Raw genomic sequence first — 26,556 nt, forward strand, 5'->3', positions numbered from 1 at the left:
AATTCTTTCTGAAGATTTTCTTGAGAAAATGTGCATGTCACTTCTTTTCCGCAGGTACCTGTGGTATACCCCCAGAATTTCACTCCATTCACTGTAATGTAATCGCGAAATACCGGGGGTATACCGCAGGTAGCAAATGATGTGCGGTATACGCCCGGTATAGCCGCAATTTACCTGCGGTAATGCTCTTCGCTGTCTGCGGTTTGCAGGGAGTGATGTCATTATGACAGAAGAGGAAGCGGAGCAGAGTAAACACAGACGTCACACTCCCTGGACACCGCACAGAAGCACTTCCGTGTGACCTCCAGGTGCCCGTGCAGTTTGTGTCCCGCTCCGGCCCCGCCGCTGCCAGCACAGCAGTGTCAGTGTCTGCCCGCAGTGTCAGCAGCTTGTCACGCTGCAGCGCAGGCAGACACTGACACACAGCAGTGCGTGCAGCTGCGGGGATACCGAGCGCTGCTGTCAGGAGGTGAGATGAGATCATTACCTGCGGTAACGATCTCCTGACGTCACCGCTGTCACTGCCGTCTATGCCCGCGGCCCGAGACTGTCACTAGCGGTGACGTCACGGGCTCTCGCGATACTGCTGAGAACGCGGCGGGCATAGAAGGCAGTGACAGAGCTGATGGCAGGACTGCAGGAGATCATCACAGCAGGTAATGATCTCATCTATCCTCCTGACAGCAGCGCTCGTGATCCCCTGCAGTGACCTGGGCTGACCTATTGATGTTAGCTCAAGTCACTGCATTACTCTCCCAGCCAATGGGGAACATTCTGTTCTTCATTGACTGGGACAGTGACTATGGTATGGATCGCCGTGGGACCCCCTTATTGGATTACGCCGGCCAAGGATTTGATTGTTCTTGTCAATCAATTGGTGAAAGAGGGAATGTGGGGAGTGTTTTTTCAAATAAATTTTTTTTGTTGTCTATTTTTTATTTCTTACTGACTGGGTTGGTGATGTTGTGTGACATCACTAACCCCAGGATCTGATGCCAGGTGACATTACACATCTGGCATCAACCCCATATATTACCCCATTTGCCACCGCACCAGGGCAACGGGATGAGTTGGGGCGAAGTTCCAGGATTGGCACGTCTAATGGATGCGCCACTTCTGGGGCGGCTGCAGCCTGCTATTTTTAGGCTGGGGAGTGTCCAATAACAGTGGACCTCCCTAGTCTGAGAATACCAGACCACAGCTGTCCGCTTTACCTTGACTGGTGATCCAATTTGGGGGGGGACCCCACGTTTTTTGTTTTAAATTATTTATTTAATGTAAAATAACAGCGTGGGGTGCCCTCTGTTTTGGATTACCAGCCAAGGTGAAGCTGCCAGCTGTGGTCTGCAGGCTGCAGCCGTCTGCTTTACCTGAGCTGGCTACAAAAGATGGGGGGACCTCATGCCATTTTTTTTTTAAATTATTTATTTATTCTTTACCTAAATACAAGGCTAGGCACCCTTTAGTGCCACATGAAAGTCACTAAAGGGTGCCAGCTTAGAATATGCAGGGGGTGGGACATTATATAGGTCTTTCTTATCTATCGATCTATCTATTCATCTATCCATCTTTCCCTCTATCCATTATCTGTCTATCGATTATCTATCTATTATATATATTATTTATTGCAGTTCAGCATAAAAAAACCGCAGGGACCAACCTGCAGAAAACACGCGGCAAAAACACATGCGTTTTTCCCGCGGTTTTGGTGCGGTTTTTTACCGCAGGTGCGGTAATCTTCAACTCCCAGAAGTTTCTCAAGAAATTTTCTTGAGAACAATCACTTTTCTAGTGCGCACATAGCCTAAAAGCTCCTTCTGATGTCTACTGGAAAATCTGTCTTTACCAAATACACAGCCCTGAACTGAAAGTGATTCATCAGTCCAGGGAGAGAAGATGATCTGTCTGATAAGATATTACAAAGCTGTTTATTTTTATGTGTACTGCGGAATTATGAAATAAAAAATAAAATGATGGCTTCACTTTAAGGCCAAGTTCACATGTTGCATTTTTGCTTTTATATATAATATATATATATATATATATATATACGCATCGAAAATGCGTTAAAAAACGAATGCTTGATGCGTTTTTCTGCCAGAAGGTCCGTTTTTTGCTGAAGAAAAAGAACTGCAGTGTGCTCACATCACCAAAAATGCTCAGCTTTTCAGGTTCTTTTTTGGCATCTTCCTCTTGACTACATTCAAGTGGTTTTCAAAGGGGTTCAGGTCTGGAGATTGGGCTGGCCATGACAGAGTTTTGATGTGGTGGTCCTACATCCACACATTGATTGACCTAGCTGTGTGGCATGGCGCATTGTCCTTTTTAGCTTTGCCCAACACCTGATCGTTTAATGGTTAGATGGAGACCTGGAGAGGCGTATAAGCCACAGTGTCTTGCACCCACTGTGAAATTTGGTGGAGGATCAGGGATGCTTCAGCAAGGCTGAAATTGGGCAGATTAAACTTTGCGAAGGACGCATGAATCAAGCCTTATACAAGGTTATCCCGGAAAAAGAGTTGTTTGCTTCTGCTCAGGCAGTGTTCGCCAACTCTGAGGACTGGTTTTCTAGCAGGACAATGCACCATGCCGCACAGCTAGGTCAATCAATGTGTGGATGAAAGGCCATCACATCAAAACCCTGTCATGGCCTGCCCAATCTCCAGACCTGAACCCCATTGAAAACCTCTGGAATGTAATCAAGAAGAAGATGGAAAGTCACAAGCCATCAAACAAAGATGAACTCCTTAAATGTTTGCAAAATATTGATTTCTGATCTCTTCCTGAGTTAAAACATTATTAGTGTTGTTTCTAAATGATCATGAACTTTTTTTCTTCAATGCATTATTTGAGGTCTGACAGCAATGCATTGTTTTGTTATTTTGACCATTTGTCATTTTCAGAAAATAAATACAAAATTTGTACAATTTAAAACAATTTACATTTTACTCAAAAATATACCTATAAAGAGAAAAATCAGAAAAACTGACAATTTTGCAGTGGTCTCTTAATTTTTGCCAGAGCTGTATATACATGTACGTATGACAAGTCTGGGGTCCCTATAGTCGCGCTGACCCGGAGTCAATGATACCCAATAACATGATGGAATTGCTTCTCTGACCTCGATTATCGGATACTTTTCCCCATTTTTCTGAACATTGTACAGTAAAATTAATGGCGTTATCAAAACTACAGCTCGCCCCATAGAACTCCAAAAACATACAGATAGGGACTTTAGATTGTGAGCCCCAATGGGGACAGTGTTCCTGATATATGTAAAGCGCTGCGGAATATGTTAGCGCTATATAAAAATAAAGATTTGATTTTTTTTTTTTTTAAATCACACCCTCTAACCACTACGTCTTATGGAAATTAAAAAAAATTATTATGGTTCTTGGAAAAAGGGGAAAAAAAAAAAGATGGGCAAAAAAAATGTCGCTATCAGTACACGTAGAAAAATGGAGTCAATAACGTGCGGCATTATTATTGGGGTCTGACCGGTCGGTGTGGGTGGAGGGGCCTGGACAGTGTTAGGAATCCACATCCAATGCCAATTTTTGGTGCAGATTTGCTGGGCATGTCTGACAGCTGGAGGAACCTATACCTAATGGGAGGGGCAGAGGGCACACATACATTGCAGAAGCAGGGTGCCCGTATACTGCCCCCATTGCCTGGCACAGGGCAGATCACCTGCAGACATGTACGCTACATGGGAAGGAGCAATAACAATGGCTGCGCGCTCCCCGCACTGATAACATGGAGGAGGGCGCCGCACACCCGCCTCTGCCTGCACACAGCACCGCCCCCCCTGCACATAGCACCGGGGCACACCTCCCATCCCCGGTAATAGCCGGCCAGACACATCTCCCCCGCTGCCCCGGTCTCGTACACTTACCGGCCATCTTGAGGGCTGAGCCGGGAGGACGGAAGCGCGCCCCCGAGGCTCGCACTCAGCCTGCCCGCAGCCAGCGGCGCGCGCTTCAGAGACGTCATCTGGTGGACGCGCACACTGGGGGAGCTAGGGGCGTGCGCGTGCCCGCACTATGCAGGGATGTTTGCGCACTTTACGGCAGTGCTGTGCGACCTAGAGCTTATTCCAACAGTTTGGGAAGAAATATTATAAGTAGTGATGGGCAGTCCGGCTCTTTTTGATGAGCCGGCTCATTTGGCTCGGCTCACCAAAAAGAATCGGCTCTTTCGGCTCAAAAAACGGCTCTTTTTTTAAAAAAACCCTCTGCTACACCTTGTGGTGATGCAGAACCTCCCCTGTACATTGGGAACCTCATTCTACACCCTTGTATGTATCTAGTGAAGCAGTAAAAACAGTTTTTAGCATTATTGTTTCCGTTTCCTCAGATTGTCAGCTCTTCTGGACAGGGCCCTCGCTCCTCTTTTATGTGGTGTTTTTTGTACATGTCCTTTCTACATTAGTCAGTGCTCTGATATGTGTCGCTCCTACAAAAGATTATAATTCCTGAAAATAAAGGCGAGTTGCAATTACTGTGCTGCCTGTCACTATATGTGCAACACACACACACACTGTACATACTGAACACAAAGGACACACATACATACACACATTGTACACACACACTGTACATACTGAACACAAAGGACACACATACATACACACATTGTACACACACACTGTACATACTGAACACAAAGGACACACATACATACACACATTGTACACACACACTGTACATACTGAACACAAAGGACACACATACATACACACATTGTACACACACACTGTACATACTGAACACAAAGGACACACATACATACACACATTGTACACACACACTGTACATACTGAACACAAAGGACACACATACACACATTGTACACACACACACTGTACATACTGAACACAAAGGACACACATACATACACACATTGTACACACACACTGTACATACTGAACACAAAGGACACACATACATACACACATTGTACACACACACTGTACATACTGAACACAAAGGACACACATACATACACACATTGTACACACATACTGTACATACTGAACACAAAGGACACACATACATACACACATTGTACACACATACTGTACATACTGAACACAAAGGACACACATACATACACACATTGTACACACACACTGTACATACTGAACACAAAGGACACACATACATACACACATTGTACACACACACTGTACATACTGAACACAAAGGACACACATACATACACACATTGTACACACACACTGTACATACTGAACACAAAGGACACACATACATACACACATTGTACACACACACTGTACATACTGAACACAAAGGACACACATACATACACACATTGTACACACACACTGTACATACTGAACACAAAGGACACACATACATACACACATTGTACATACACACTGTACATACTGAACACAAAGGACACACATACATACACACATTGTACACACACACTGTACATACTGAACACAAAGGACACACATACATACACACATTGTACACACACACTGTACATACTGAACACAAAGGACACACATACATACACACATTGTACACACACACTGTACATACTGAACACAAAGGACACACATACATACACACATTGTACACACACACTGTACATACTGAACACAAAGGACACACATACATACACACATTGTACACACACACTGTACATACTGAACACAAAGGACACACATACATACACACATTGTACACACACACTGTACGCACACCAAAATATGGAAGCATAGGATACTGAATAGCAAAATCAGTTCTTTTCAACACAACCTGGAACAGAAATGTTTAAATGCTAACATAGCATGGGTCCAACTTCTGCTGGTGGTGCACAGCACTACAAATCCCAGCAAGTGGAACACAATATGGCAATGCAACACTAGTTACATACCAACTTTTTTAACAGTTAAGTGACAATAAATGTCATTGAGGTAGTATTGCACATAAAACAAATGTATAGAGGTTGTCCTGACTAACATTGATGGTCTGGCCTTACTATAGGTAATCAATGTGTGATGGCTGGAGGGCGGATGTGCGGTATCTAGCCGCTGTCACTACATACAAGATGGAGCACCTTCATAACAGCAAATCTGGCCAGCATTAAGAACAGCTGATCATCCGAGGTGTCGGGTGCGGCCCTACAGCAATCACACATTGATCAACTAAAGCAGAGGTGAGGACCTCCAGGTCTGGAGGGTGCAGGTCATGTGTCCAGGATTTCCTTATGGTACTGTCACACTGGTGGAGGATCGCCTCTGAACATGCCTGTAGTCCAGGCGAGGCAGGGAGCTATACTTTGTATGGCTCCCGTCATGTGTCAGAACACTATTGCTGCGTCACACGCGGCAATGTGTTCAGATCGCCTGCTCCTCATCGCCAGGTTTCCCAGCAGTGCTAGGCAACCTCCGAATTCAGGAGATGAGCGGTGGCAGCGGGAAATTGCCCTGTCACACGAGGCGACACACTGGCGATGTCATTGTAACTTGACCATGCCTACTAAGTTGCAGCATCGCCAGTGATACCTCCCTGTCTGACGGGGTCTTTAGTATTGCACAGTTGATAATTGAATCATCTACACTGTGTGTGGCACTCAAGACCTGAAGTTTCCCATCTCTGAATTAAAGTAAGGGCCCTGTCACACATGTCAATGTGGTGGGCAACGTCGCTGATGACCGTGTGACCCCGCCCACCGCATCAACGTCACGGGTGAGATGTCATATGTGACGATCTCACCTGCGACTTCTCCTGCAATGTCGCTGTGTGATGCCATAGCATCACACCAGTGTCTCCAGGAGCTATAGTGCAGCTCCTGAAGTCGCTGGTGTGAAGGTGTCACATGCAGCGATGTCGCTAGATTGCAGTTGCGTGGTTTTTGGTCCGGACCGAAAACTTCGCGACTGCGACCAGCGATAAATTGTGGGGCGATTTTGCCGGGTCACACGTGGCGATGCACTCACGATATCGCCACAGTGACATCGCTGTGGCGATATCGTGAGTCACATTAAGCTGCGGGGAAACCAGGAGAGGTAAGTACAGATTTATTTTTTAATGAGTACACGCTCGCCAGAGGATTATGGGGGAGGAGGGGGGTGCATTATAGTCTATGGCGAGTTGTGAGGCTGCATTATGCTATAGGGAAGGCTGTGAGGCTGCATTATACTATATGGAGGGCTGTGAGGCAGTATTATACTATATGGAGGATAATGGGGGTGCATTATTATAATTGGATGACTATGGGGACTATGGGATGCATTATAATATATAAATGACTATGAGGGTACATTGTGATATATGGAGGAATATGGGGATGCGTTATAATAATTGGATGACTATGGTGGTGGGAGGGGAAGACCATATATACCAGGATAAGGGACATATATACACGGGGCCCATACATATGATCTGACCAACATGTGTGCGCGCGGAGTGTGACAGGTGGGGGAGTGCCCAGGTCTACATTTCACACTGTGGCTCACCAGACTCTAGTTACGCCACTGATAATTAGGAAGCGATACGAAAAAAAGTGTTTTATAGATGTGTGCAGATGTCAGATCTATTTACATCTAAAAATACCAGGATTTGTTAACAGAAATAGAAAAAAAGTCTCAACTGCGAGAATTGTGACACCACAACGCCACAGACACATGCATATAGAGGCTAATGAATATGTTGTATGTAGTCACCAAACTAGTAAAAAAATATCAATTGTGGTCACAAAAAAAAATACACACACACACAGACACACACACACAGACACACACACACACACATGCACAGACACTCACACACACAGACACTCACACACACACACACACACACACATACACACACACACACACACGCACACACACACATGCACTCACACACACAGACACACACACACACACACACACACATGCACAGACACTCACACACACACAGACACTCACACACACACACAGACACTCACACAGACACTCACACACACACACACACACACACACACACACACACACACACAGACACTCACACACACACACACACAGACACACACAGACACACACAGACACTCACACACACACACACACATGCACTCACACACACAGACACACACACACACACACACACATGCACAGACACTCACACACACACACAGACACTCACACACACACACAGACACTCACACAGACACTCACACACACACACACACACACACACACACACTCACACACACACACACACACACACACACACACACACACAGACACTCACACACACACACACACAGACACACACAGACACTCACACACACACACACACACACACACACACAGCAGCTTCCACTAAACATTGAAGGAATGGAGACATGGCTTATGATCAATGATTTTCTCTTTTTTATGCCAGAAAGAAAACCTTACAGGGTTAAATGAACATGTCAGCGGCCATCTGTGCTGTGCACACACTGGACACTAACTCTATACAATGATTGAAGCTGTATACACTTCTTTACATATGTTTGGTCTAAAATGCTATTACCCAGCAACTGGTCAGGTCTTTACTGTAGTGGTCCTGAACCCTAATTAATACCTAGAGAAGATGATCATTGTTATCAGCAAACAAGCTGAGCCCTCTTCTCCTACACATTACCATATGTGCCAGTCGAGGTCAGAAAACTTAACCCTAGCACATCATTCCCTGGTACTCAATTGTGCCCACTGAACTAAGGAAGAACCACTATGTGTGTATAGCTTTAAGTGTCAGCTCCTGCCCAGAGCTTGTGTTTACTTTACTCTTGATCCTTATCTCCTGCTTCCCCCTGAAGCAGAGAAAAAAAAAAAAAAAAAAGCGGCTCTTTATGGCTCGTTCACTTTGATGATTCGGCTCATATCGTTCACTTCAAAGAGCCGGCTCAAAGAATCGGCTCGTTCGCGAACGACACATCACTAATTATAAGGATGGTAGTCTCCCAACAGATGAGAGAGCACTACCATGCTCGGGTGCTCAGTACTCGTAACCAGCAGTCAGGCTCGTGTACCGAGCATAATGGAAGTCAATGGGAAACCCAAGCACCTTTCCAAAAGAGTCCAGAAAAATGCTCGAGTTCCCCATTGACTTTGTAGCATTGAACATTGAGCTTTGTATTAGATGAATACCATGGTGCCCATTTATCATTGTATATGCACCTTTTTCTGGAGTAAAATGGTTCTAATAGTTTTTTTATGCTTTAATCACATTGCGCCAATTTTTAAGATAAAGGTCAGAAATGGACAGCTGCGTAGTACAAAATGAAAACCAAACTGCTTTGTCTACCTTACGTCATCTAAATAAATTCATTTTAGCGGACATTTGCTCTGATTGAATAGATAAGGCTGCAGGCGATCAGCAGCCATGGATTGGCTGCAGTGTTCAGGAGACGCAGTGCAGACATAAGGGTAACAGCATGGTTTTTTATGCTCCACGGCTCAGTTGTCCATTAATGGAATACCCCTTTAACTTTCTTTGTAGTTTTTCTTTGGCATAACGGACGTGACATCTTTTTATCCAGATATTACATCACTTGCAGCTTTTTGTGCAATTTTATTCCCATTGTCCTAGTAAAAAAATATTTTTTGCGTAGTTGAGGACTAACGGTTTAAGCCACGTGCCACATTAAGTATTTGGTGGTTTTGTCTTAAAAAATACTGAGGTAACAAAGTACTAAATACTCACCGTGTGCACATGACCTTACAAATAATGAGGTAAAAAAAACCACACCAAATACTCAAGGTGGGTACGTGGTTTTTCAAATACTGAGGTGATAAACTCACCAAATACTCAATGTGTGCACGTGGCCTTACAAATACTGAGGTAAACTCACCAAATATTCAATGTGGGCATGTGGCCTCAGGGTATGTGCGCACGTTGCTTTTTACCTGCTTTTTACCTGCTTTTTTGCTGCTTTTTCTTCTGCGCTGTTTAATGCCAAAATGGATGTGTTCTTCTATTCAAGCAAAGTCTATGGGAATTTGGGTTTCTTGTTCACACTATGTTGTTCAAAATGCTGCCTTTTTGTGGCAGAACTTTGGTCAAAAACTCAGCTTTGCAGTGCAAAACCCAAATGGCAAAAACAATTGACATGTTGCTTCTTTGAAAAGCTGAGTTTTTGACCAAAGTTCTGCCACAAAAAGGCAGCATTTTGAACAACATAGTGTGAACAAGAAACCCAAATTCCCATAGACTTTGCTTGAATAGAAGAACACATCCATTTTGGCATTAAACAGCGCAGAAGAAAAAGCAGCAAAAAAGCAGGTAAAAAGCAGGTAAAAAGCAACGTGCGCACATACCCTTACAAATACTGAGGTAAAGTACTCACCAAATATTCAATGTGGGCACGTGGCCTTACAAATACTGAGGTAAACTCACCAAATAATCACCGTGTGCACATGACCTTACAAATACTGAGGTAAAAAAACTCACCAAATACTCAATGTGGGCACGTGGCCTTACAAATACTGAGGTAAAAACTCTCCAAATACTGTGTGCACAGGGCCTTAGATTTTCTTAAAGGATCATGTGATTTTTCATTCTACAAGGCGCAAAAAGAAAAAAAAAAAATAGAGAGGGAAAAAAACTAACCATCCTGACTCAATTCATTGAGTGCCAATTTCAATGAGTTTTACATAGAATCTGCCCGAGCACAAAGAAAGACAAGAAAAAAATAGACTTGGTAGAAAGGAGAAAAACACAAGTGATGAACCGGACTCTGTCAAGTTTAGTAGCAATAACATTTCTTCCTGACATCGGTGACAGGATACCGGTCACCCAGGGGCGGGTATATCATTGGTGCAGTCACACAGGCCCAAGAGATAACGGGGCCACATTCACCTCAAAGCAGCACACAGCATCCGTCATTGACAGAACTATTGAGCTGCAGGGGCCATACACTGTTCTTGGACAGGGACTCTGCTCTGTCTGTGTCCGCCACTGCTGACAAAACTGCATGCATGGTGAGGCTACGTCCCAGTATCATCTTTTCAGCATATATTCTGCTAGAAAATCAGCGTGAAAAATCTTCCACCACCTGCATCTTTTTGTGTATGGCCGGCAATGCAGCTATTTTCTTACATATTTGAAAACCTCTTCACTGAATGACATCTTCAAGACATTTTGGCTTAGATCAAACCCAGAAAACACCGCATGTCCCCCGTCCTATCTGCTAATCTGCACATTACTGTTCTAATAACAAATCCATAGGAGAAATCTGAACATCAGCCTCATTTATGCCCCAGATTCCCCTCCAAATATCACATCAAACTGCATTTAACCCTCCAGATTAGTGATGAGCGAATTGCTCGGTGTTCAGTGCTCTGGTCTCATTTAGGCCTCTTTCACACGTCCTTGTCTCTTGTACGTGTTTGGTCCGTTTCCTCATGTACCGGAGACACGGGCACACGTAGACCCATTAAAATCAATGGGTCTGCGCTCACGTGCGTGTTCTGCCATGGACAATGTGGAGCATACGTGTGTCTGTCTGCTCCACACGTAAACATGTCCATTTTTCTCCGGTGTCACACAAAACGCAAACGGACCACACGGAGGTGTTCCGTGTGACATGCGCCGGAGAAAACACACGTGTCTGAGAAAAAAATAAAAAAACTTTACTCACCTTCTCCAGCCCTGCTGTCTCTGCCGTTGCTGTCACTTGCTTGCGACCGCCGCTCATTATGCTCATTGCATATTCACTTCACTGTGGCCGGAAGCAGCAGCAGCAGCGGGAGTCGGCAGGACCGGAGACCGAAGATCAGCACCATGGACAGCGAAGCCAGGGACAGGTGAGTAGAAAGTTCCCGTTATCCGTGTGTTATCACGGAGAACACACGTAGGCCATAAACACGGCTCACGGAGGGCAAAACGCACCTCTGACACGTCCGTGAAAAACGTGCGTGGTTTTTGACGGATGTGTGAAACAGGCCTTACACAGTATAATGGAAGTCAATAGGGAACTCAAGCATTTTTACAGAAAATCTTCAAGTACCTCATTAACTTTAATTATATCCTGTAAACGAGATCCGAGCAACAAAATCCTCCTTGTGCTTACCGAGCACCAAGCAGTTCGCTCATCACTACTCCAGACATTTTTTGCTTTTGCACTTTCATTTGTTTCCTTCCCTTGTATCAAAAGCCATAGCTTTTTTTATCCATCCATCGACAACGATCCATACAAGGACTTGTTTTTTTTCTGGAAAGAGTTGTTCTTTGTTCTGATGCCATTCATTTTATTACAATATGTACTGAAACCTGGAGAAAAATATAAGGTGAAAAAAATGTATTTCAGTCATTGTTTTTTGGGTTTTGCATTTACGGCATAAAAATAACTTGGCAACTTGATTCTGCAGGTCATTAGGATTAGGGAGATAGCAAAGTTCCAAATATTTTTTTTAATATTTTCAGGATTTAAATAAAACTAAAACAAAACCTCGCAAAAGAAAAAAATATATATATATTTTTTTATATTTTTTTTTCGGGGGGGGGGGCGGGGGGGTTGTATTTACAGCATAAAAATGACTTGGCAACATCATTGTCCAGGTCATTAGGATTAGGGAGATAGCAAAGTGCCAATGCTTTTTTTTTTTTTTCATATTTTCAGGATTTAGGCTGTGTCCGTACTTTGAGTCATTCTAGTTGCAGTTCTAAACGCATCCTCTGGCAGAAATTGCTTTTGCCAATGTTGCTTTTGAGCACAGAAACCCGATAAATACGCGTGCGTTTTTACCGCTTTTTAGCTGCATTTTTAGCGCGATTTACTTGCTTTTCCATTGCTGAAAGACAGATGCGTTTTGAACATAAAGCCACTGCTAAATAAAGTTTAAACAGTCAAACACTATGAAAAAAGGAAAAAAAAAGAAAACAAATATAATTTATTAAATCATAACAAAATTAGTTATATTTAATATAATTATAGCGGTTTTATACTATTTATCACTAAAATTAAAAAAAAAAAATATTTTTCATTAACTTAATTGTCGGACTATGTGTGTGTGTAAAGGGACATATCATTCCATTATTTTAATGTCAGAAACACATGCGTTTATGTAGTCCAAAACGCATGTATTTTGCAGCCAAAAAGCATGTAAAACGCTGGAATTTTGATGTTGCTTGCTTTTTGCAACTTCTCATAGACTTCAATGTTAGCAAAACGCAGCCCAAATGGCAAAAACAATTGACATGCTGCTTCTTTAAACGCAGAGTTTTTGCCCAAAATTATGCAAATTAAACGCAGCGTTTTGAACTGCAAAGTGCGCACAAGAAATCCCCATTTTCCATAGACTTTGCTGGAAAATCAAAACGCATGCATTTTATCATGAAAACGCTGCAGTTCAAAACGCTGCAGAAAAGCAGGTGAAACGCAGGTGAAAAAGCAAAGTGCGGACACAGCCTTAAAAAAACCCAAAACAGAACCTCGTAAAAAAAAAAAAATATATATATATATATATATATATATATATATATATGTATATATATATATATATATATATATATATATATATATATATATATATTTTATTTTTAATTTTATTTATTTTAATTTTTTTATTTTTGAATGAGGGTGAAGAGGGTGATTTAAAGTCTTATATAGATATTTTTTTAATTTTTACTTTTTTTTTTTAGTCTTCTTCGAGGCCTTGGACTTGCAAATGTTTAATCACTTATAATACAGTCAGGGCCAGAAATATTTGGACAGTGACACGAGTTTTGTTATTTTAGCTGTTTACAAAAACATGTTCAGAAATACAATTATATATATAATATGGGCTGAAAGTGCACACTCCCAGCTGCAATATGAGAGTTTTCACATCCAAATCGGAGAAAGGGTTTCGGAATCATAGCTCTGTAATGCATAGCCTTCTCTTTTTCAAGGGACCAAAAGTAATTGGACAATGGACTCTAAGGGCTGCAATTAACTCTGAAGGCGTCTCCCTCGTTAACCTGTAATCAATGAAGTAGTTAAAAGGTCTGGGGTTGATTACAGGTGTGTGGTTTTGCATTTGGAAGCTGTTGCTGTGACCAGACAACATGCGGTCTAAAGAACTCTCAATTGAGGTGAAGCAGAACATCCTGAGGCTGAAAAAAAAAAGAAAAAATCCATCAGACATGCTTGGAGTAGCAAAATCAACAGTCGGGTACATTCTGAGAAAAAAGGAATTGACTGGTGAGCTTGGGAACTCAAAAAGGCCTGGGCGTCCACGGATGACAACAGTGGTGGATGATCACCACATACTTTCTTTGGTGAAGAAGAACCCGTTCACAACATCAACTGAAGTCCAGAACACTCTCAGTGAAGTAGGTGTATCTGTCTCTAAGTCAACAGTAAAGAGAAGACTCCATGAAAGTAAATACAAAGGGTTCACATCTAGATGCAAACCATTCATCAATTCCAAAAATAGACAGGCCAGAGTTAAATTTGCTGAAAAACCCCTCATGAAGCCAGCTCAGTTCTGGAAAAGTATTCTATGGACAGATGAGACAAAGATCAACCTGTACCAGAATGATGGGAAGAAAAAAGTTTGGAGAAGAAAGGGAACGGCACATGATCCAAGGCACACCACATCCTCTGTAAAACATGGTGGAGGCAACGTGATGGCATGGGCATGCATGGCTTTCAATGGCACTGGGTCACTTGTGTTTATTGATGACATAACAGCAGACAAGAGTAGCCGGATGAATTCTGAAGTGTACCGGGATATACTTTCAGCCCAGATTCAGCCAAATGCCGCAAAGTTGATCGGACGGCGCTTCATAGTACAGATGGACAATGACCCCAAGCATACAGCCAAAGCTACCCAGGAGTTCATGAGTGCAAAAAAGTGGAACATTCTGCAATGGCCAAGTCAATCACCAGATCTTAACTCAATTGAGCATGCATTTCACTTGCTCAAATCCAGACTTAAGACGCAAAGACCCACAAACAAGCAAGACCTGAAGGCTGCGGCTGTAAAGGCCTGGCAAAGCATTAAGAAGGAGGAAACCCAGCGTTTGGTGATGTCCATGGGTTCCAGACTTAAGGCAGTGATTGCCTGCAAAGGATTCGCAACAAAATATTGAAGATAAAAATATTTTGTTTGTGTTTGGTTTATTTGTCCAATTACTTTTGACCTCCTAAAATGTGGAGTGTTTGTAAAGAAATGTGTACAATTCCTACAATTTCTATCAGATATTTTTGTTCAAACCTTCAAATTAAACGTTACAATCTGCACTTGAATTCTGTTGTAGAGGTTTCATTTCAAATCCAATGTGGTGGCATGCAGAGCCCAACTCGCGAAAATTGTGTCACTGTCCAAATATTTCTGGACCTAACTGTATATAGGTAAATACTATAGTATAGCAGAATAATAGGTCATTGCAGTTCTTCTATGAAGTCCAGTGTGACACTGAGTTTCACGGGAGGACTAAGGCCACGTGGCCAAAATATATTTGGTGAGTTTTTTACCTCAGTATTTGTAAGGTCACGTGCACACGGTGAGTATTGGTGAGTTTTTACCTCAATATTTGTAGCCAAAACCAGGAGTGGGTATAAAACACAGACGTGGTGACGTGTTTCTAATATACTTTTCCTCTGATTGTTCCACTCCTGGTTTTGGCTACAAATACTGAGGTAAAAACCTCACCAAATACTCACCGTGTGCACGTGGCCTTACATATACTGAGGAAAAAAACACCAAATACTCAACGTGTGCACGTGGCCTTACAAATACTGAAGTAAACTACTCAACGTGTGCACGTGGCCGACATTGGCAGAAATCAGGGCTTTTGACGAGTCCCAGCTGCAATGGTCACCAATCTCTCTACGAGATCATATCTCAGGGGATCAATGGTAGCCGGCAATTGCGCCGTTTAATTGCATCATTCATGATTGGTTACCAGAAATGATCAGCGTTCAGGCCTGAAACACACTTCCGTTAAAAACACGCACGTGCCACGAGACACGTATTTACCCTGCGTGTTGCGTGTGGTAAGTACGTTTCTGGGTACGTGCGGTCTACGTGTGTTCTCCGCATGTTATCCGCGATAGCACACGTAGAACCGGTAATTTGCATACTCACGTGGTCCGCGCTGCTGTCCGTGGTGCTGATCTTCGGTCTCCAGCCCTGCCGTCTCCCCGCTGCTGCTGCTGCCGGCCGCAGTGAAGTGAATATTAAATGAGCATAATGAGCGGCGGTCAGCAGCAAGTGGCAGCAGCGGCAGAGACAGGAGGGCTGGAGAAGGTGAGTAAATGTTTTGGTTTTTTTTTCACTGACACGTGTGTTTTCTCCGGCGCGTGTCACACGGGACCGCATCCACACTACATCCGTGTGGTACGGGTGTGGGCCGTGTGACACCCGTGCTGCCGGAGAAAACGAGGACATGTCAGCGTGTAGAAAAACACACACACGTACAAACGCACATGGACACACGTTCCGAGTGGTTTTACGTGTGTGTGCCTGCTACAATAGGGTAGCATTGCTGAACGTGTCTCCGTGCTGCCGGTACGTGCAAAAAATGGCAAACACGTACCGGAGGCACAGATGTGTGTCGGAGGCCTCAGGGGAAGGGGTTTAGTCGAATAGTTAGACCTCATTCACACCTCAGTTTTTTGCATATGAGAGCTATCTGTTCTTTCACCTCAGAACTGTGACAAAACTTTGACAGTCTGTGGGGCTGTTCACATGTCAGTTTTTTCCTCGGCCCAAAATGTCCATGCAAATTTGCATGTAAATGACCAAAATTGATCCAAGTCTTTGATCAAAATTGTCGAGGCAAGTCTATGGGTCAGTAAAAAAAATCTGATAGCATCCAGATGCCATCTGTGTGCGGTCCATTTTTCACTGGGTAATAGAGAGAACTTAGAAACTTTTTGTTTCTCATCAGTGAAAAAAATAATGAAACGAACCAGATCCTGAAGGAAATCATTCAGTTTTTTTCGTATGTTACAAAACTGATGTTTGAATGAGGCCTTAACAAATGACAATATGGTTGTTATTGTGTAGTTCGGTGCAGTTGTCGCGGGCGGAGGAGGGGACGCTGCGCTCACCCACTGCTCGGGTCCGGCTGCTGCTGCTGCTGTTCGGTGGTGGCTCGAGCGGTGGGCCGGATCCCGGGGACTCGAGCGGCGTTCCTTGCCCGTGAGTGAAAGGGGGGTGATTTGGGTTTAGGGATGTTGTCCGTGACGCCACCCACGGTTGTGGTGAGATTGGTGACACCACCGCTGCTCTGGACGGGGATCCCGGGGGCGATGACAGGGAGCAGCTTGGATGTTGGTTCTCCCCTCCGTGGGTAGGGGGTTTGGTTGTCCCGGGGCCCGGTGAGGGGTAGGGATGGATGGCAGGCGGGTTACGGGGCCTGGTGAGGTGCAGGGTCGCGGGGGCAGCGCTGTGCCGCACGGCACGGTGGTACTCACTCAGCCAGTAATTCACACAGAGTCTCTGGTCAAACAAACGGCTGGATGGACGGGTCCCATAGGCGGCTGCGGTTGTTCTCCTGCCGGTAGGTTGATGGTGACTGCCTTTCCCTGCACCTGTGTTGTGTTACGGTTCCAATGGCTTCCCACCGGTAACCCGCTCCCCAGCTTGGATGGATGCTGAAGGAGCCCCTTTTGCCCGCAGGCTCTGGCCCTGGGAACTGTAGCCTTGGCGGTGACTGTGTTTCCCTTTACGGTGTGAGCGGTTGCCTTCAATCGGGTCTTGGCTGCTGGAAATACCCCGGAGGTTCCCTTCGCTAACGGATTTGACCAGTTTTACGGCGACTCCTAGCCTGGTCGGGGTCCGTAAGCCCTGCCGAATGGTGCTGGCTTCTCTTTGCTCTCCGATCCGGTACCATCGGGCCACCGCCCGTCCACGGTCCTTACGGTTCGCTCCAATCGGCCTCTCCTGCAGACGGTCACCACCGTCTGCCAACCTTGCTGTACCGTCCGGGCCACACACCCGGACGCCGTCAGACTACTCCTCTACCACTTCACTTCCTCTCACTTCAAAACTGAACTCTAATCTGACTCCTTTTCCCGCCTCCAGGACTGTGAACTCCTCGGTGGGCGGGACCAACCGCGTGGCCCACCCCCTGGTGTGGACATCAGCCCCTGGAGGAAGGCAACAAGGATTTTTGTGTTTGACTTCGGTGTGCCTAACCGGGGTGTGGGATGTGTTGGTGTAGTACCTGTGACGACCTGGCTTGTCCAAGGCGCCACATTCCCCCTTAGTAAAATGCAGACCTTCCGCGGGCTGCCCGTCCATCACCAGTTTTATTTTTGGTTAACTGCAAAAGAGTAAAAACGGTAAAAACACATAAAACATTAAAACAAGCATTTATGTATGCACTTCCCTTAACGGCAGGTACGGTTCTTAAACGTTGCAAACGGTAACGGCTTCCGCTCTTCTCCCACCCAAACAACCTGGCCCTGATGCTGCCCCTAAGAAGTGGGCAGCACCCCTTGCCCCAGTCCAGAACCAAGTTGCCCGAGCGGGTTCTGTCTCTTTCAGGGGACCCGCGTCTATGGGGACCCCCGAACCCCCGGAGGATCGCCACCGGTTTCGGTAGTGGTGGGCCTGGACCATCCCTTTCCTCCAGACCCATCCTCCAAAATCAGCCTCTCCGGAGGCGGTAACGGTTTCAAGCCAACACATTTTTATTTACATTCCACTAAGTTTGTGGTTGCCCTGCAAGTTCTCAGGCTTGTCCGTAAGCAGTTCCTTACGCAAGGATCAAAGACAGTCCCTTTCAGGGACAACAGTTGCCGGCAACGGTCGGTTCAATCAAAACCTTAATCAGGTTAAGGTCCAGTCACACTAAGCAACTTACCAGCGATCCCAACAACGATAGGGATCGCTGGTAAGTTGCTAGGAGGTTGCTGGTGAGCTGTCACACTGCGACGCTCCAGCGATCCCACCAGCAACCTGACCTGGCAGGGATCGCTGGAGCGTGGCTACACGAGTTGCTGGTGAGCTCACCAGCAACCAGTGACCAGCCCCCAGTCTCCTAGTTACAGCACACATCAGGTTAATTAACCCGATGTGTGCTGCAGCTAAATGTGCACAGAGCAGGGAGCAGCGCACAATGCTTAGCGCTGGCTCCTTGCTCTCCTAGTTACAGCACACATCGGGTTAATTACCTGATGTGTGCTGCAGCTAAATGTGCACAGAGCAGGAGCCGGCACTGGCAGTGAGAGAGGCGGAGGCTGGTAACAAAGGTAAATATCGGGTAACCAAGGACAGGGCTTCTTGGTTACCCGATGTTTACATTAGTTACCAGCCTCCGCAGAAGCCGGCTCCTGCTCACTGCACATTAGTTGTTGCTGTCTCGCTGTCACACACAGCGATCTGTGCTTCACAGCTGGACAGCAACAACTAAAAAATGGCCCAGGACATTCAGCAACAACCAACGACCTCACAGCAGGGGCCAGGTTGTTGCTGGATGTCACACACAGCAACATCGCTAGCAACGTCACAAAAGTTGTTCGTTACCAGCGATGTTGCTAGCGATGTTGCTTAGTGTGACGGGGCCTTTACTTCTTCGGTTGATTTGCTCTTATCATTTAAAACTTTCAAACTGTATTGGTGGTCCCAACGGGGACAACTTGTAACAACGGTGGACCGCTGACTTACTCCAGATCCATGGTATCGGCCAGGGGAGGGGGCTGGGCAGATACTCGGGCCTCTTGACTGCCCCTCAGCTTCACATCCAGTGGAAACCAACCCCTCTCCCCGCAGTGCCTGGTGTATTGGACCAAGTCCCCCGGCATCAGGTTGCGGCCTGGATAGTCCTCGGGTAGGTGGGCATTGACGTCCCGACGAGCCACAAAGATTTCGGCCTCCAGGCCCGGTTCGTATATGAACCCGTACACCCAACGGACGTCAAACCTCCTCACTTGTCCTTCATAGAATGGGCCCCGTACCTGGAAGGTGGCCTGACGGAGACTTTCCTTTTATCGTACGGGCTACCAGCTCCGCCTTCCTTCGATCCCTCTCTGCAATCTCCTGGCCCAGCGGTGTCTGTCCTCTGTCCCAGTAAGGGGCTACTGCGGGCCCCGGCGCACGGGTCGGGCCCCGAGAGACCTCCTTCACACTGCCCAGGACTGGCATTCTGGGGGGAAGGTCCCGCGGAGTCATGGCCTGGGGTGCTGCCCTGCAGCGGCAACACGGCGTGGCCTCAGCCGAGGCGTGGGGAATGGGCACAGGGATTGTCTCCCGCTGGACCTCCTGCACGGAGCGGTCTGTCGGCACCGGTTCGGGGGAAGTCTCCACAGGTGCCTCCGGTTCGGACTTCAGCACCTTCCACGGGAGCGGCTCCGAGCGGTCACGGGCCCCGGCTGCAGGTCGGTCCACCTGGGCGGATGGGCGGGGTACCGCTACCGGTGGTGGTGGTAGCGGGCCTAGTGGCGGGGCAGCAGCAGCCAACACGGGTAGCGGGGGAAGGTAGCAGGGCGAGCGGGTGTAGACCTGGCCCCTCGGCCGCGATGACCGACCCACTAGGGGTACAGGGGCGTGGGTCACTTACCCTCTCTTCCAAAACCCCCTCTACCTCGCGTCTCCGTATGGCCGCCACCACTTCCGCCATGTCGGCCTCCCACTCCTCCAAGAGGAGTTGCATCCTAATCTGCAGCCGCTGTTGGAGCTGGGCGGTCTGGACCTCCACCCACACCGTGGTTCCAGGCGCGGGGGCTACGGTGCTGCGGCACGGCTGTTACATTGCTGCGGCGGCCTCTTCCAGGAACCACAAGATGGCCGCAGGGTCCTGGCGTCCCTGCTTTTATAGCCGCGGGCTACATGCGGCCAGACGCCATCCGTCCCCCTTAGTCTTTTTCCGGCTCCTCCTCTACAGGGGCGGGGTTTCGGTTTTCGCGCCTCCACTACTCGGGAAGACGCTCGAGCAAGAACTTTTCGCTCCCAAAATGGCGGCTTCTCACGTTTTTCGTCCGGACACCTCCGGCGGTCACAAGGCGCACCTCTACCAGACGTCAGAGCGGTAAGATCCTGTTCGTGACGCCAAGATGTCGCGGGTGGAGGAGGGGACGCTGCGCTCACCCACTGCTCGGGTCCGGCTGCTGCTGCTCGGTGGTGGCTCGAGCGGTGGGCCGGATCCCGGGGACTCGAGCGGCGTTCCTCGCCCGTGAGTGAAAGGGGGGTGATTTGGGTTTAGGGATGTTGTCCGTGACGCCACCCACGGTTGTGGTGAGATTGGTGACACCACCGCTGCTCTGGTCGGGGATCCCGGGAGCGATGACAGGGAGCAGCTTGGATGTTGGTTCTCCCCTCCGTGGGTAGGGGGTTTGGTTGTCCCGGGGCCCGGTGAGGGGTAGGGAAGGATGGCAGGCGGGTTACGGGGCCTGGTGAGGTGCAGGGTCGCGGGGGCAGCGCTATGCCGCACGGCACGGTGGTACTCACTCAGCCAGTAATTCACACGGAGTCTCTGGTCAAACAAATGGCTGGATGGACGGGTCCCATAGGCGGCTGCGGTTGTTCTCCTGCCGGTAGGTTGATGGTGACTGCCTTTCCCTGCACCTGTGTTGTGTTACGGTTCCAATGGCTTCCCACCGGTAACCCGCTCCCCAGCTTGGATGGATGCTGAAGGAGCCCCTTTTGCTCGCAGGCTCTGGCCCTGGGAACTGTAGCCTTGGCGGTGACTGTGTTTCCCTTTACGGTGTGAGCGGTTGCCTTCAATCGGGTCTTGGCTGCTGGAAAACCCCGGAGGTTCCCTTCGCTAACAGATTTGACCGGTTTTACGGCGACTCCTAGCCTGGTCGGGGTCCGTAAGCCCTGCCGAATGGTGCTGGCTTCTCTTTGCTCTCCGATCCGGTACCATCGGGCCACCGCCCGTCCACGGTCCTTACGGTTCGCTCCAATCGGCCTCCCCTGCAGACGGTCACCACCGTCTGCCAACCTTGCTGTACCGTCCGGGCCACACACCCGGACGCCGTCAGACTACTCCTCTACGAATTCACTTCCTCTCACTTCAAAACTGAACTCTAATCTGACTCCTTTTCCCGCCTCCAGGACTGTGAACTCCTCGGTGGGCGGGACCAACCGCCTGGCCCACCCCCTGGTGTGAACATCAGCCCCTGGAGGAAGGCAACAAGGATTTTTGTGTCTGACTTCGGTGTGCCTAACCGGGGTGTGGGGTGTGTTGGTGTAATACCTGTGACGACCTGGCTTGTCCAGGGCGCCACACAGACACCTGCTGAAAACGTGGAGCTAAAAAGCATCAGAAAAATGCAGCGTTTATGTTGTGTGGGAACAAGACCTAACAGTCATGTTTGGCAAAATCACACTTAAAAAAGTTATAGCTTGTCTTGCAGAAAAGTAAAATGTAATGTATTGAAGTTTACGTTATAATGAAACGGTTCTGGCTGCTACAACCATGAGTGAATGAACCAAAATTAAATTCACAGGTCCCAATTATCTGGGATACAAAGGGACAGTCCTGGATTTTGATTCTACACCCTGCTGTCTCTGGTGTTCTGCTAAATGTCCGTCACTGCCACCACCCCTCTGACATCTTCTCCTGGCTGTGGGCAAAAAATTGGCGCATATTTGGTTTCTCTTTTTCTTTATAAGGCTAAGAATGCACTTTGCGTTTTTACCTCCGTTTCCGCAGCGTTTTGAGCTCCAGCGTTTTCATGCCAAAAGGCATGCGTTTTGATTTTCCAGCAAAGTCAATGGAAAATGGTGAATTTCAGACCGCACTTTGCGTTTGTAAATGCTGCGTTTAATTTGCATATTTTGTGGCAAAAACCATGCGTTCAAAGAAGCAGCATGTCAGTTGTTTTTGCCATTTTGGATGCGTTTTGCTAACATTGAAGTCAATGAGAAATGGCAAAAACCAAGATTTCTGCAAATTCCTGCGTTTTACCTGCTTTTTCAGTGCAGAAAACATGAGTTTTGGACTACCAAAACGCATGCTTTTTGGACATCAAAATAATGATTTGCTATGTCCCTTTACACACACACATAATCCGACAATTAAAATTAAGAAAATTATGCTTTCAATGCAATTTTATCTATAAAATGTATATTACCGCTATAATTTTATGAAATATCTATATTTTCATTATTTTTCCCATTAATATAGATTTGTTCCTTTTTTTCTTTTTTCAGTTTGTTTGACTGTTTCAACTTTATTTAGCAGTGTCTTGATGTTCAAAACGCATCTGTCAAAACGCAAGTGAAAAAGCATGCAAAAAGCGCTAAAAACGCATCTAAAACGCGGTAAATAGGCATGCGTTTTTAGCGCTAAATTTCTGGAAAAGGCAACTTTGGTCAAATCAATTAAGCCCAAAACGTGCGTTTAGAACTGCAAGTAGGTGAACGCAAAGTGCGTTCTCACCCTAAAAGTTGAGGCATGTGGTTGACGAGTGACCACAGATATGCAAATTGTACGCGCACACTGGGGATACTGCAGAATCATGACAGTGTGCACACTGCATGCTGTCTTGATTTGACAGAGTTTTGTCCAAAGTGTGGACAACCCCTTTAGGAATCCATCAGGTAACCTCTTCTGTCAGGCAGCTTATAACTATTATATCTGTCTTTTTCAGAGCTCACCTTTGATGTGGTTTGTGGTTATCAATCAGCCGAAAGGAGCAGATAACAGAGTTACAGAATGTGGTCAGGATCAGCTCATTTAAAGAAAATGGAAAAATGCTAATTACCTGCAGATATAGGGTTAACCATCAGGTAATAGTATTACAATGCTATTTAGCCGTTATCGAAACTGCAGCTACTGGGAGAAAATTAATCGTTTTCCTTCTGGGAGCTGCTGACTTTCAGTCATGGAGGCATGCTGGGACGGGACCAGCTCTTTGATTGACAGCTCACTATTCATGTATGTGCTGCAGAGAAAGCTGACAAAGTGCTGGGTTGTGCTTAAAGCCACAGCTCACTGTCTACTGAATGGTGACTGTAGCCGCATCAGCACACCTCTGACTGAAAGCCAGAGGCTCCGTGGAGGAATAATGTTTATTTTCTCCTGACATCCTCAATTTTATTGTGGTGGCCGGGCAGCATTTCAATGCTATTAATCTACAGATTAACCCCATAATTGGAAGTTAATAGCATTTCGTGACATGACAGACTCCCTGTAAAGGGGTTGTCCAGGAAAGGCACAAAATATAATTTGCTTGTATTGAGCAAGGCCGCGCATGTTGATGGAGTAGATGTGATGTTGTCACGCTCCCCAGCTCCCGTGCCATGCTCCCCGGCTCCCCTGCCATGCTCCCCGGCTCCCCTGCCACGCTCCCCGGCTCCCCTGCCACGCTCCCCTGCCACGCTTCCCCGCTCCCATGTCACGCTCTGCCGCTCCCGTGCCATGCTTCACGGTCCCCCGCTCCACAGCCTCCATGCTCCATCACCTGCGTCCTCCAGGCAACCCGGTCCCCGCTCCCGGCGCCCGTCGGCAACGCTGAGCCAGCCCGGCACTCCTGCCTCCTTTGCACCGCTTCCTGCTCTGGCTTCTGGCACCCGGGCCTCGCGCATGCGCATTAGGGCGCGCGGTCATTGACCCTCTCTTAAAGGGCCAGCGTCCTCCAACAGGATATTGTAGAATCAGGTACAGGGTATATAGGGGGTTCCTTTCCAAGTGGGCGGGGCCTGTTCTTCGTGTTTGCTAAGCTAGGAGTCAGGTCCCCCTGTGCCTTGTCCCGTACTCACCTATCTCTCTTGTAGAGCCGCTCCTGTCTCGCCAACTGGTCCTGATGGTTCCAGAACTCCGAACGGTGACTGTCCGCCATCTCGTCAGTCCCTACCGTCTCCGATCCCTGGATCCGTGTGGTGACCGACCTCCCCGCTCCGCTGGTTCCGGATTCTGCCTGACATCATCCCGGCCTCCGAACCTGAGCTCCGTCACCCGGACTACCTTCAGAGACTCCGTGGTCCCAGGGACTTCTACACTCCACTCCTCTGAACGGACTGTCCTTCTACCCGTAGTGCTCCGGCTACCGGGCACCTTGCCCTCGGTGAGGTGCTCAGTCCAGTGGATCCACCTCCTGGGCCTACCCGTCATCCTGGTCCTAACAGTAAGAACAGGCCATGGATCCCGCCGAAGCACTAGCGTCCCAGCTGGCCGGATTGCAGCAGGAACTCGGACGACAACGCGAGACCCAATCCCGCATGCTAGCCTTCATGACCTCAGTGGACACCCGTCTGAACACGCTGCAAGCAACAGCCACGTCCCTGGCATCACAGTCCACGTCCACAGCTCCCGTGGCAGCTTCCCCGGAAGCCTCTAAACTCCGCTTGGCCTCTCCACCCCGGTATGCCGGAGATCCTAAGACCTGCAGAGGATTCTTGAACCGGTGCTCCCTCCACTTTAAGCTGCTTCCGCATCTGTTTGCCTCCGATCAAGCCAAGGTGGCGTTTGTGATGTCCCATCTAGAGGGTGAGGCACTGGCCTGGATGAACCCCTTGTGGGAGAAGGAGGACCCTCTAACTACTAACATCCAGGAGTTCCTGCAGGCGTTTAGAACCACCTTTGATGAACCCGGACGTGCCGCCGCATCCGCCTCATCACTCCTCAGGCTACGTCAGGGGACCTTGACGGTGGGTCAATATGCCATCCGCTTCCGCACCTTGGCCTCTGAATTAGGGTGGAACAATGAGGCCCTAACTGCCGCCTTCTGGGAAGGACTTTCCGGTCGTATTAAGGACGAGCTGGCCGGCCGTGATGTTCCTTCCACCCTGGATGCCCCGATCGTACTAGCCACCCGCGTGGACCTCCGATTCCAAGAACGATCGAAAGAGGTGTCCCGCGAGAGACGTCCGATACGGCATTCCTTTCCTCCGCAGAAGCCCGCCATACTTCAGTCGGCGGCGTCTGGTGTCTCTGTCCACGAGCCCATGCAGATTGACCGTCGAGCAGAACGGCTCGCCAAGGGCCTCTGCTTCTACTGCGGAGAGGGCACCCACCTGCTACGTTCCTGTCCAGAGAGGCCGGGAAACTCCAAAGCCTAGGGTTGGTAGGAGAGGCCACCCTAGGTACTGGGACTCTCTCAGACCCGGTTACGTGGACTGTTCAAGTGACAGCGGGAGAGACGCGGTTCACAGCGGAGGCGTACCTCGATTCTGGGGCAGCAGGCAATTTCATCCAGCAGGCCACGGTGGACAAGTACCAGGTGCCTGTTACTCCACTCGACAAACCCCTCGTGATTTCCTCTGTAGATGGGAGACCCCTCTCTGACACCATCTCTTGGATCACCAAGCCTGTAGTACTACGTATCGGTGCCCTGCACACCGAGGAAATCACTCTCTACGTCCTCCCGCACATGTCTCATCAAATCCTGCTGGCACTCCCCTGGTTACGGAAACACGAACCGTCGGTCAGCTGGCGTGCTGGCGAAATTACCCGATGGGGTTCCTCTTGCCACGAGAACTGCCTGAAGTCCATACAGCCCATCCGACGACCTCCGGTCCCGGAGTCCCTACCAGGACTGCCTTCGGCCTATTGGTCCTTCGCGGACGTCTTTGATAAAAAAAGAGTCAGAGGTACTGTCGCCACATCGTCCTTACAACTGTGCCATCGACCTACTCCCGGGAACCACACCACCTCGAGGACGGATATA

General features: G+C 47.7%; 1 protein-coding gene across 1 annotated transcript in view; it reads right to left on the reverse strand.

Moving 5' to 3' along the window:
- Window positions 1-3,998, reverse strand: part of LOC142311708 (serine/threonine-protein phosphatase 4 regulatory subunit 1-like) — a 136,607-nt gene extending 132,609 nt beyond the window's left edge. Inside the window, exon 1 of the mRNA XM_075350353.1 lies at window positions 3,896-3,998. Coding sequence (XP_075206468.1) covers window positions 3,896-3,902 — 7 coding nt within the window. The 5' untranslated portion in view covers window positions 3,903-3,998. The remainder of the gene's footprint in view (window positions 1-3,895) is intronic.
- Window positions 3,999-26,556: the final 22,558 nt, after the last annotated feature.

The sequence above is a fragment of the Anomaloglossus baeobatrachus genome, chromosome 5 (genome assembly GCF_048569485.1).
Source record: "Anomaloglossus baeobatrachus isolate aAnoBae1 chromosome 5, aAnoBae1.hap1, whole genome shotgun sequence".
NCBI lineage: Eukaryota > Metazoa > Chordata > Amphibia > Anura > Aromobatidae > Anomaloglossus > Anomaloglossus baeobatrachus.